At 37.3% G+C, this 12,036-nt stretch overlaps 1 protein-coding gene across 2 annotated transcripts in view; it reads left to right on the top strand.

Annotated features, from left to right (window-relative positions):
* The window catches only part of ppfia2 (PTPRF interacting protein alpha 2), a 107,325-nt gene that overhangs the window by 51,646 nt on the left and 43,643 nt on the right, over nt 1–12,036 (top strand). For both annotated transcript variants that reach the window (XM_081364476.1, XM_081364475.1), the window contains exons 2-4: nt 5,010–5,111; nt 8,652–8,816; nt 9,654–9,728. In XM_081364476.1, coding sequence (XP_081220602.1) covers nt 5,010–5,111; nt 8,652–8,816; nt 9,654–9,728 — 342 coding nt within the window. The remainder of the gene's footprint in view (nt 1–5,009; nt 5,112–8,651; nt 8,817–9,653; nt 9,729–12,036) is intronic.

The raw sequence follows: 12,036 nt of genomic DNA, 5'->3' as shown, positions 1-12,036 counted from the left end.
TTTTCTTTTTTCTGGGAAATACAAAAAGAAATATTGAAGAATGTTCACGCTCCTTTACTTACAACAATACTTTCAGTGAGCAGGGACAGTCAAGATCCAAAATCGAATAAAACTATCATAAATGTAGTCCATGTGACATATATATATATCAATTCTAAAGATATATGATGGTTTTGTGGTATAGGAACAATCTAAAATTTAATTAGCTTCTGCCATAGATCTCATATCTCATTGACACTTCTGCATACAACAAATTGGAATAAATGCAAATGACATTTGAGAGCTATGACGGAGTGGAAGATTTTCAGAGCTTGACAGCCCCCAGAGTCACCACATGCTTTTGTGGTGCGAACATTGTCCAAAATGTCTTGTTAGAAAAAAGAAAGTTATACAGGATTGGGAATAAAAAGTAATGGGTTTCAAATGACATGAGGGTTAATAAATGGTGACATTATTTTATTTTTGTGTGTGTGTGTTTCCAACTCACCTGTAAAGCAAAGCCTAAGTAAAAGACTGTTAGTATGCAACCCCAGGAGGAAATAAGTTAAGCTTTATAGCTCTGCTTACAGTACATTGACAAATGTAAAACGTACCTCTTTAAAACTGGGTTAAAATTAACATTCACACTCTGCTTTGAACATTTTAACATGTTTATCCATTTTTTTTCCTCTCATCGTTGTTTAAAGCGGTGTAGAACATGTTGTAATTATGCCTGTCTCTCCCCTTAGACTAACACCTCTGCACCACCACCTCTCTAATCAACACTTTTTAATTAGCGCTTTGCTAACTCATCCACAGTGACGTGTGTGCCAAACTGAACCGAGTGAATTCTGCTAGACAGCCATGTCGTCAACATGCCCATTATGGGCATCTGCCAGCAGCGGCCCTCTGGGCCCTGGCGCCGTCTCTGTATGGGATAACTATGTTGAGGAAGGAAGATGCTTTTCATGAGATATTCTGCAATCAAAGTTCTCAGACTGGTGGAATCCTTCCAGGCTTCTTCTCATTACTCTCTATGATGAGTAGTTATGACATATTATTGTCTTCAGCCAAACAAGTAAACTGTCATGATAAACCAAAGCACAACGCAAAACTTAATCTGCTCCATGGTAACCTGACTTATTGTTATAACCAGCTGTGATCACACAGTAAGACAATTACTTGGTTTCTGTTTTTAGCTTGTCATCCACAGCGAAATCTCATTTGTCCAAAATCAAATTATATAGATGTGTATTAAAGTATGTCCTTATTGGCTGTGATTATTGTTGCTTCCTAGAGGAAATGCTTTGTATCTAATTCTCAGAGGTTGCTTTTAAATTAAATTCAAGCTTATTTGTATAGCGCTTTTCACTATACATATTGTTTTAAAGCTGCTTTACTGAAAATGGTTGTTTCAATGTTATAATTTAGGAAGTATTCTGTTATCAGGCAGAGAGTATTGTACTAAAGCAATGTCACTTGTAACCTGTAATCTGGATCCAAACTAGAGCTGGCACAATCTGTATTCAGGGATTGGCATTCCTAGGTAGAAACAGTGAAGCTAAGGAGAAGAATTAGCATAGCTGTTGTGCATAGCATTTTAGCAGAAAATTATCATGTGTGTTTGGTACTATTTCATCAGATATCATTTTAGTACAAGTGTTCTGAATTATGTATTTTTTGTTTAACTATCAACTTTTTCTCACGTTTAAAATTGTTTGGAGAAATAATAATAGACGCTAATGAGAGTGTGCATAAATAATGAACTTGGATAATTTTGTATTAAAAGAATTTGAGATATTTTGAAATCTTCACGTTGAAATCTCAGACTTCAGAGAGCAGTTTGAGATTGCCAGGAGCTCTCTGAATCTAGATGTGAGATTACTGAGATAATTTACTCAGGGGAAAAAACTTTTGAGAAACAGGAGACTAATGAAAAAAAGTCTGATTGCTCCATTTAATCTCATGTCTAGGGGAAACAGTTGAGATCTTATTTGTGATTTTTCTTTTCTTTCCTGTGGCTCTGCACTCAGTTCACTCTGCTGGAAATTTGTCAAGTTGTTACACGTGGATCTCCTCTATGCTTTTCAAACTTTAACTTCTTTTTTGATCTTGTGTTAATTGACTCTGGTTAAGCACCGCATATAACTTAATTTAACACAACTTTGCTTATAATTTACGAATTTTATGTAAACAGTGTGAAAAATGATAATCTGGACTTTGTTGTCCAAGGATTAAAAATGATCCTAAATTATTTTAAGTGTGAAAATCCCATATTTAGTCTTGATTTCAGTCTTTACACAACACCAGTAACATGGTAGATTGTCCAGTAATGAGATATACTATATAAACTTGAGATGAGAAAATGTGTGCTCACCTTTTACACACTGATGGGACCTTCGCACACTAATGAGTTTGTCAGATGTTGATCCAATGCTTTACCCACCCCACATTTACCACCTAAGGGCAGCATTGGATCCCTGCTCTGTGAATGTGGTTTGATCTTGGATCAGTGACCTTTGACTTCAGAAAACACTTCAGGGAGGTTTGTTTCAGAGGCAGAGCTGCTAGAGGGAAGTTTTGATTATAACTGATTGGAATTCTAGCACATGTAGAGCTGGTTTGTTGTTAGTCTGTGTTTCTCTGCATGGGCTCACTGGTGTATGTTCACAGCAATGAATCTTAAAGCTTCCCAAGATGCAATCTGTGAGATCCCATCTTATTTGTTCTTTGAAGATTTTAAACGGGATTTACTTTAGGCAAAGCTACATCATCAAGCCTGGATACTTCTTTGCTCACACACATTTTTTTTCTTTTATAACACCACATAATATCTGCAATCAATACATCACAGCAAGAGATGGTGGTTGCGTTAAGATACATAATGGAAGACAGCCTCATACAATGAGTTCACACTCAATGCAACGCCTCACAAACTAACACAAGACTTCTACTGGGGTCTTTGATGGCCAGCTGGATTGAGTCATGTTTGATTATCTCTCTATAATCAGAGGAGCCTTGCAACAGAGGACAGGCTTAGATCAATACCACAGTGAGTTATTTTTCTAGACAGCTACCTTTGCACGATCCCAATCACTCCTGTCTGGTGGTTGGGTGGCAGGGTTGTCATTGTCTACCAAGTTCATGTTTATCAATCGAGGTGTCCGCTGTAGAGATTTCAACTCTTGCCTATTTAAATAAGACCTCTAATCCTTGCCATCAGTCAAACGCCAGACAGACTCATCATAGAGATAATAGTCCAAAAATTTAATTTTATTCTGGCTGTACCCCTATCCATCATGAAAATAGTGATGCCCATTAGATTAGAAATGTGGCACATTTTTAGCCCACTCAGTCATAGTTGAGAGATGGATGATGAAGGCAACTTTTACAGTAAAATTTGTTGTCACGTATGGCTTGTTTCCACCGAGCGGTACAGTATGATTTGGGATGGTAAACCCTGATACTGTCTGCGTTTCCACCGCCAACAGTGCCCTTACTTTATAGGCGTGGTGTTTGCCGTAAAGAAGGGATCGACGTCATTCTCGCGCGAAAAAGAAAGTGATTTAGTAAACAACAATGATACCCAGGATATGCACCTCCTGTGTCGACCATGGTACATTGCTGCGTGCCGACATTGTGTTGCAACAGTATTGTGCTTCAACTGTATTTAAAAAAATGCCGCCTCTTTTGTTGTGATTCCAATTGTAGCACGCTCAAGTGACGATTCTCTGTCAACCAATCAACATTCTGTGGTGAGTCTAGCTCCACCCTTTAGGTACCGGACTACTGTGCTAGGTACCCCAACGGAAGGGTCACAAAAAAGTGGTATGGTACGGTTCGGTATTTTGGTATAATTCCAGCTTCTGACAATCGAATCTAATAATTGCATATCGTACTCTACTGTACTGTACCGCACCGCTCTGTGGAAACGAGCCATTAATGTCGTAGTATATTCAAACAGGTACAGTTTTGGCTTAGATTTGGCTCTGAATTGATTCATTGTCCTTTTTTTTTTTTTTTTTTTTTACTTCTGCCTGTCACTAGGATGATTCATTGTGCGTATTATTAAACTGTTTCCAAGGTTGAGGTTATAGGGTTGCAGGGTGACTTCAATCTGTATTGTTCATCAGGTTTGCTTGCAAAACAATTTCATCACTATTTGCGTCTTGTTTCATATACAGACCCTAGTCAATTCCTGGCCCCATTCCTGCCATTTCTGAAATCCTCTTAGTGACACTGAATTTAGATTATTACCATGAGTACATTGAATCTCTACCTTTCACTTGTGTGGGATTTTGCTTTCCCAGAAGCGAAAAGTTTCATGTAGTTGTCATTTCCCTCCAGTCATGGCAGTTGCTACAAATTTCATGGCCACAAAAGTGTCTGTGTCCAAATTCCCACTCTTTTGTAGTGTTTACAGAATTTGATACTGTAGAACATACTTCCCGACTGCTGATGAAATGTTTTCTACAGGTATGAAGGTGTGTAGTATGAATACATCCACTATGTTGGCATTGTTCTACATTGCATTGCTCCAATTGCTGGTTCAAATGTGTTTGATTAGGGTTTGAGCTAAACTGTTCAATGGTAGCCCTTCAAGAACAGGGCTGGCTACCCTTGGTCTAAAGTTTAGCCATGAGCAACAACATCCTTGGTACCTATACCACTTACATTTAACAAGCCAGCCAGCTCACAGTTTTCCACCATTTTATTTTATATTACTCCTCAACTCCTGTTGCCTTATGGCAGTCAGATCCTGCTTCGGGAGGGACAATGTCCTGCAGGGTCCAACCGGCCCAAAATGACGTGCATAAAAAGTTTCTAGTAATCCTGAAGACCATTATTAGATTTATTGGACTGGAGGTAAACTCTAAAGGACAGTGACCCTTTAGGGAGACTGCCTCATGGGATAGCAAAGTGTCCACAAGTTTAGAATCTCAGCAGATGCCGAAGTGTTGTCCTTAAGCAAACCCGTGTCCCCTCACTCAGTGTATGTGATGTTCAAATGTCTGTTTGGTGTCTTGCAGGAGTTTGCCGCCCTGACGAAAGAGCTGAATGCCTGCAGAGAACAGCTGCTGGAGAAGGAGGAGGAGATTTCAGAGCTGAAGGCCGAGAGGAACAACACCAGAGTGAGTTCACACAGTGTGTTCCAGGCACTTCAAAGAATTGTGCTTCTCAACTATCATCCGCCTCGGAAAGATGTACTTGTTTACAAAAAAGGCAATAATAGAACTGATGCCCATCCAATGACTTGCACATCTAATTCATAATGTTTTTTGCTCCATAATGACTGATGCATTGCAGAGTCGACAACAGTCTCTATAGATGAGCTTTGGGTTAAATACTTCACTCACTGTCACATTAGCTGCTCCCTGTGTAAGATTGACACCCGATGACTTGCACATGTAATTCATGATGTTTTGTTAGAGACAAGATGCTTGTGCTTGCTCCAAAGTGCATTTACTGAACTGAAACCAGATTTTGTTGAGATTCTTACCGTAGATTCACAACATTCACACTTTGATACATCTGCACCAATTTTCCTGGGGTTTAATGTCATGAGATGACAGTTGAGCGATAACTTTATCCTTGTAGCGGTTAGATCATAATTCCCTGAAAGTCAAGATAGCAGGCAGGCTGGTATTTTTCAATAAAATTGTCACCAATCATTTGCATGGAATGCAGAGAAGCTGCTAAAACATCTGACAGGAACCAGCACTCTGGCTATCCATTTCACAAGAAAGTACTCATTCTCACTTCCATTCTTTCCTGCACCCCTCAGTGCCTGCCTGAGTCACCGTGCTAATGCAGCCCGGCACACCTGACTCCGCGCTGCAGTTCAATTAATTACTTGCGTTACTTATCCGCAGCCAAACGTTTGAAGAGTCAATTATGGAATTGAGGATATTGGAGGTATTAAAAACCAAAGGGAAGCATTGATCAAGGGAGATAAGGTGACGTAGTGGAATGGAAAAAAGGAGAGGTCGAGTGAGATTAGAAATAGACTCATTTTGAACAGAGCTTCTAATCTTACACAGGGAGCAGCTAATGTGACTGAGTAAAGTATTTAACCCAAAGCTCACCTATAGAGACTGTTGTCGACTCTGCAATGCATCAGTCATTATGGAAAATTATCATATCTTAATCATTTTTAGATTGTGTCCCAATTTACATACTTGTAGCATTTACTAAAAGAGCATTAGTTGCGAATAATGCAGAAAGTTCATACTTTTCAGTAAGACATTGTAGAAATCACATTTTGGCCACTAGGCATACGCAATATTCTATATATATATACTTTCACTGTAAACTCGCTTTTATTTATTTTTCCAATATAGCCTAGATCAACATTGTGAATATTCCAGACTTTTTAGTGTTTATTTCTGAGTATTGATACTAATAATAGGGGGTTACCAAGTGAGGTCAAGTTATCTCAACATGGTGGCCACCATGAGGGGTCGACACGCTTATGTAGATTAAAACTTTTTTGGAAACTTACATGACTGTGTGTGTATTTCATATGAAAGTACAACATTTTTAAAAGTACTTTTATTTACTAGTAAAACTTTGGTTATAAAGTGGGAAAAGTTTAAGGTCACTTATAGTCATACAATGTCAAATTATGTCAAACTGGTCATGTAGTCAAGTAAAGGAAAGTACAGCATTAACAGAGGAATTATACTGATTTCAGTATTAAAATTAAGCATGTAGATGAAATTTACAGGATGGACTTTTTAAACATGGCGCCCATTTAAGTAAAATGACACATAATGTTACTGTCCATATATTGATTTAACATCATTGCTGAGATTAATGTATTAACTAATGTCTGTGTCTGCTGAAGGCACCAAAGTTAATCTGATCCACCAAAACAGACTCACACAGAGGTAGAGAGAGTAACCTAACCTGCATTATCCGGCTATAGGGTTGTTTTAGTGCTGAGCTGGCGCTGGGAAAGACAGAGGCTGGCACAGACTGAGGGTTATGAATGAGAGAGCAAGGAACTGAGCAGAAATAGAAAGGTCAGCTCCTCGATAGGTCTCTAGAGCAGCACTGCTACAGTACTGCCAGTACAGCCCTCAGGCAGGTACATGTGCTACTGCAGCCCTAATGCTGTGTTACATTCAACTAGAGAAGCCTGAATTTCCAACTACCTTCTTGGCAGAATCCAAACTCCGTGCTTGGAAATATGGAAACTTGTGGAAGTCAACTAGATTGATTTCACCAGCATGCTAAAAATGAAGCTAAAAAAGTTTACTTTTAGCTATAATTTTATATTTTTGTCTTAGCTTCAACTTTAGATGTATTTACTGTAGATGAAGTGTCTTTCCTTAAGCTTTAGCTTGAGATATTATTTTAGTTTTAGCTTAACTATTAACTTTATAGATTAAGTTTTTAGTTTGAGATTTAGCTAAAATGTAAGTTTTAGAAATCGTCTTAGTTTTAGCTTTAGCTTTTAATTTTAGTTAAAGCTTTAAAGTGCCCCTGTTATGCTATTTTAAAGGTTCCTGATTTTGTTTTGGGGTTTTCCGTAACAAAGTGGGATTCAAATTCCTGATGACTCATTAGCAGTTCAGAGTCAATTCCTTCTTTTGAGAGACAATAACTTTATTTATCGTGCACTTTCGACTTTACAACTTTCGTTTACATTCACAGACAGCTACTTTACACATTGCATGAAAGGGAATAATAAAAAAAAAAACATAATAGGGGCACTTTAACTTTTAAAGTATTTTAAATTCAGTTTTTAGATTTTATTTAGATTTAGTTTTAGCATTAGTTTAAGTTTATCTTTAGATTTAGATTTAGTATTTACCACATCCAGCTTTAGATGCAATTCATCATTATTCTGAGCAGGTTTCTTGAACAAGCGCATTTCAAAACAACATACTCAATTTTACTTTGCATTCTCTGTTTCACATCCATAGCTCTGTATGTCCACTCCACTCATCTAAAGCCAGACAGTTCTCGCTCGCTCTCTCTCTGTGTCCCTGGGACTTTGGGACCGAATAGATTTTTTATGCTATGTACCAGACCAGAGAGTAACCACATTAACATAATCTTCTTTGTGCCGGGTCCAGGGGGTTTCAATTTGTTGTGTCTGCTTTATTGTTTATGTAATGGGTTTTCTTGTGTGTAATGTTGTTAGCTGTCTAAAAGGGTTCCCTTGTAAAATGAGAAAAGACCAAATGGTGTTAAGCACATATCATTAATTTTCCATATGAAGAATGTCCTTGAGGGTTTAGTGATATGAATGTTTTACCAAAAAAACATACCTCATGTTGCATTTAGTTTTTAAAATTAGTTCTGATTTTATATTTATCTGTATTTTTATTTATACTCAAATTCATTTTTAAATTAGGTTTTATCTTTAGCTTTAGATTTAATTTTAATTTTATCTTAAGATTTAGATTTACTTTTAGAATTAGTATGCTTCATATAGTTTCTGTAAGTTTTATATTTGGCTGAAGTTTACGATTTAGATTTTGTTTCCCTTTTAGATTAGCATTTAGGGCTTTCTTATAGACTTAATTGTGGTAATTTCAGCTACAAACTTAGTATTAAATTAGTTTTATATTTAGTTTCAGTTTTACATTTGGTTTAATGTATTATGTTTGTGTTAGTAATTGAGGATACTTCATGAGATGAACTCTTTATATGTGCCTCAGCTGCTGTTGGAGCATTTGGAGTGTTTGGTTTCGAGACATGAACGTTCCCTACGTATGACAGTGGTTAAACGACAGGCCCAGTCTCCTTCTGGCGTCTCCAGTGAGGTGGAGGTCCTCAAAGCTCTCAAGTCCCTCTTTGAGCACCACAAAGCACTGGATGAGAAGGTAAACCGTGAGATCAACACCTGCTGAGGTTCATGTTTTTTTTTGTTTTTTTTTCTTAAAGCCAGTACAATGCTATGTGCAATGCAAATGTTAATGTACTGCCTATGAAAATTTGATAGAAATCTAATATAAGTGTATATGTGGCATTCCAAATATACAGTACCACAAACCTGTTGATGTTAACCCATATAATACATATGCTGACTGATCTATTTCAGTAACCAAAGTAAAGTTTCTCTCCTGATTTTTTGACAGTGATGTTGAAGTACATTAATTCAACAGTACAGCCCACTGTCCCACCTCTCTTTTCCTTTATCTAGTGGTGTTTTATTTATGGATTAAGCCCTTGTGTGGCAGTTCATCCAGCTGTAATCCATTCTGCGGCCTTCTCCAGACAGTGTCATTTATAAGGCGTTTGGTAACAGACGGCAGGAAATTGCACGTGATTTATGGGACCGTAGTTTTAGTGACGACTGGTCGTCCAGTGATGAAAGACTGAACCCACTGAAATGATTCCAGTGATCAAACAGGTCACCAGAGAGACTGATTAGTGTTTTTATTCAGTTTTTTGTTTTTTTTTGTTTTTGCCTATTCTGTTCTCTGTAGAATTTTGACTTATAATCTGATGTAAGACATTTGTCATACAGAACCACAACAATAGCTTTATGAAAGTAAAGATGTTGTGTGTATAATTCTACTTTCTTAAATTCTGTAATTTTGCTACCTCAAATTCGATTCTAAATTAGTAATATAAGAAACATTCTCACTTAAGTTCTGAGTAGAGCTCAACCTTGATGAACAGTGAGTGATAGAGTGTTTTTTTCTTCTTTTGTTCAGGTACGAGAGAGATTGCGGGTGTCACTAGAGCGGGTCTCTGCCTTGGAGGAGGAGTTGGCCGTAGCCAATCAGGAGGTGAGGCACAAATGCTCTGATTACATAATTATACAGCAATCTGCACCAGAAAGTAGTTTACTCTAAGATGAATATACTCCATAAACATGCCAAATATGTTTAATTTGTTGCTATGCCATGTTGTTTTTGCCTGATCTGATTATTATTATTATTATTAGTGTGAAATGCAACAGAGCAAACAGAACATTGTGTATTTTAGTGTTTATTCTAGTACTGTCAGTCCAGATGGTGCAGTTCTAGCTGAACGAGCTTCAAACTTCTCAACAAGAGCCAAATTTATTTATTTTTCTTTAAGAGATATTTTATATTGAGAATATGTGTACTGATCTTGAGCACTCTGCTGTGTGTTTCTGGTTTCTGAATTAACACTTGTGTGTTCTCTTGGGGTCGTGGTAGAGGCTGGTGGGGTGACTTCATCTCCTCCATTTATATTTCTTTACAATAAATACATGTTAAATAAATAAATATTTCAACAATTCAATGATTGAAATTAATACATATACCTTACAGCTTTTTGTTATCTTTTTAACAACTTTACAATTATTCTAACATTTCTAAAGAATGTACAAAATGTAAACTATGCATTTCAAAATTCACCACATCTTAAATTATATGTAAAAATCTAACAACTGCACAAATCAAGACCAACAGCAAACAGACTGGTGAGAACATTCTCACTTACATAGACACAGTGCAGTTCTTCTCGCCAACATCAACCATGTGACAGGAAGATTTGCTATGAATTCTGTTTCTGGGAAATGAAAAAACACAAGGATTTCAATTGAGGCTGCTTTTAAAATTCATCCAGCCTCTAAGCTGCCCAAGTTTACTTCGCAGAAAATATTTATTTAGAACTTGTATTAGTCATTCAAAAACCTCATGCTTTTGAATAACTGTTCATTGATGTTATAAAAGGACATTCACACAACTTAGTGAATGGCAGAGGCAGTTTGGGCATGTTCAGATTCCAGCAGTGGCTGGTGCTTTTGGAGAAGCACAGATGTCACTTATTAAAGCAAAGTGTATGTACTTAAGGATATTTTAAGATGTCTTCTGTCTGTGTTAGCAGTGTGTGAATACTTAATGAATACCCAGACAACCTACTATGTATGCAGTGTAGATCCACAATACTCTATGGCAGTGGGTCTCAACCGTCTCAACCCACTCTCTTTTTTACTTTAAAGCCCCGCATTGTCCAATACAATATCCGGAGCAACCCTAAGCCTTCAGAAATACTCTGAGCCAGTCGCCTTGCTGCAACTCAGGTCTTTATTCCTGCCCATTTCTCCAGCATCCAACATGTTGATTATGAGAACTGATTATTTGCTCACCATCTGATCTACCCAGACATTAATATGTGGCCTTGTTAGGAGGAGATGATCAGCGATATTCACTTCACCTGAATTCAGGTTGATTGGGATACTTTTTTCCAGTCATCTCAATGGCAAAATGTGTCCCAATTAGTGTTGCTTTCGTCAACGAAAATTATGACGAAATATTGTCGTCAACGAACCGTTTTCACCTGACAAAAACGAGACGAGACAAGACGTAAATGCATGGTCATGTGACGATGACTAAAATACATGTATGATGCATTATCGTTGACGAATAAAAACGAGACTAAATGTGTCTTACAAAATAAAAACTATGCTAAAATGTTTCTTCATTTTCGTTGACCAAAACGAGACGAGACGAAATGTTATAACGTCACGACGAATGAGAGAGTTGTGCGTGAACACATAGCTTTGTCGGCTTTAAATTCTGTTTTGCGATCATGGTCACCCGATTATCAGCGAATTTAACAATATTATTCCATTAGTTTTTCTATTAAAATGTCTCATTGATATATTTGACACATTCATAATCATTACTTTTGCCGGTTCTTTGTGACAGCTGTTATGTGCGTTATGGTTACATGAACACGTCACCGCATCAGCACCAGAACATGGAGATTTTATTTTAGAGAATAATCGCACAACCTATTCGATATTCTATAATTAAATAAACTAATCGAATATCCAAAAATCGTGACTCATCCCTGCATGGAATCTCTTGTTTCTTTCCCAAATCTTCACTCACGTCTCACCCATTTTCTAAAGGGATTATACACGTTTCTTCATTGGTTCGCTTTTAATTAGGCCTATTATATTCGTATTCTTTACTGTGGTAAAGTATAGCATTGTACTTGCATGTCAAATTCTTTTTAACACAGTTTGTGTTTCTTATATTAGACATAGGGCGCGTCAAGTTTAGTTGTAAAGCGCGTTTCACACGCGTGGGTGATTTTTAGTTTCACTTTCTCTGGCAG

The sequence above is a fragment of the Scardinius erythrophthalmus genome (assembly GCF_964197995.2).
Source record: "Scardinius erythrophthalmus genome assembly, chromosome: 4".
Taxonomy (NCBI): Eukaryota; Metazoa; Chordata; class Actinopteri; order Cypriniformes; family Leuciscidae; genus Scardinius; species Scardinius erythrophthalmus.
Note: the sequence above shows the minus strand (reverse complement) of the source record. Positions and strands in the feature narration are given on the sequence as shown.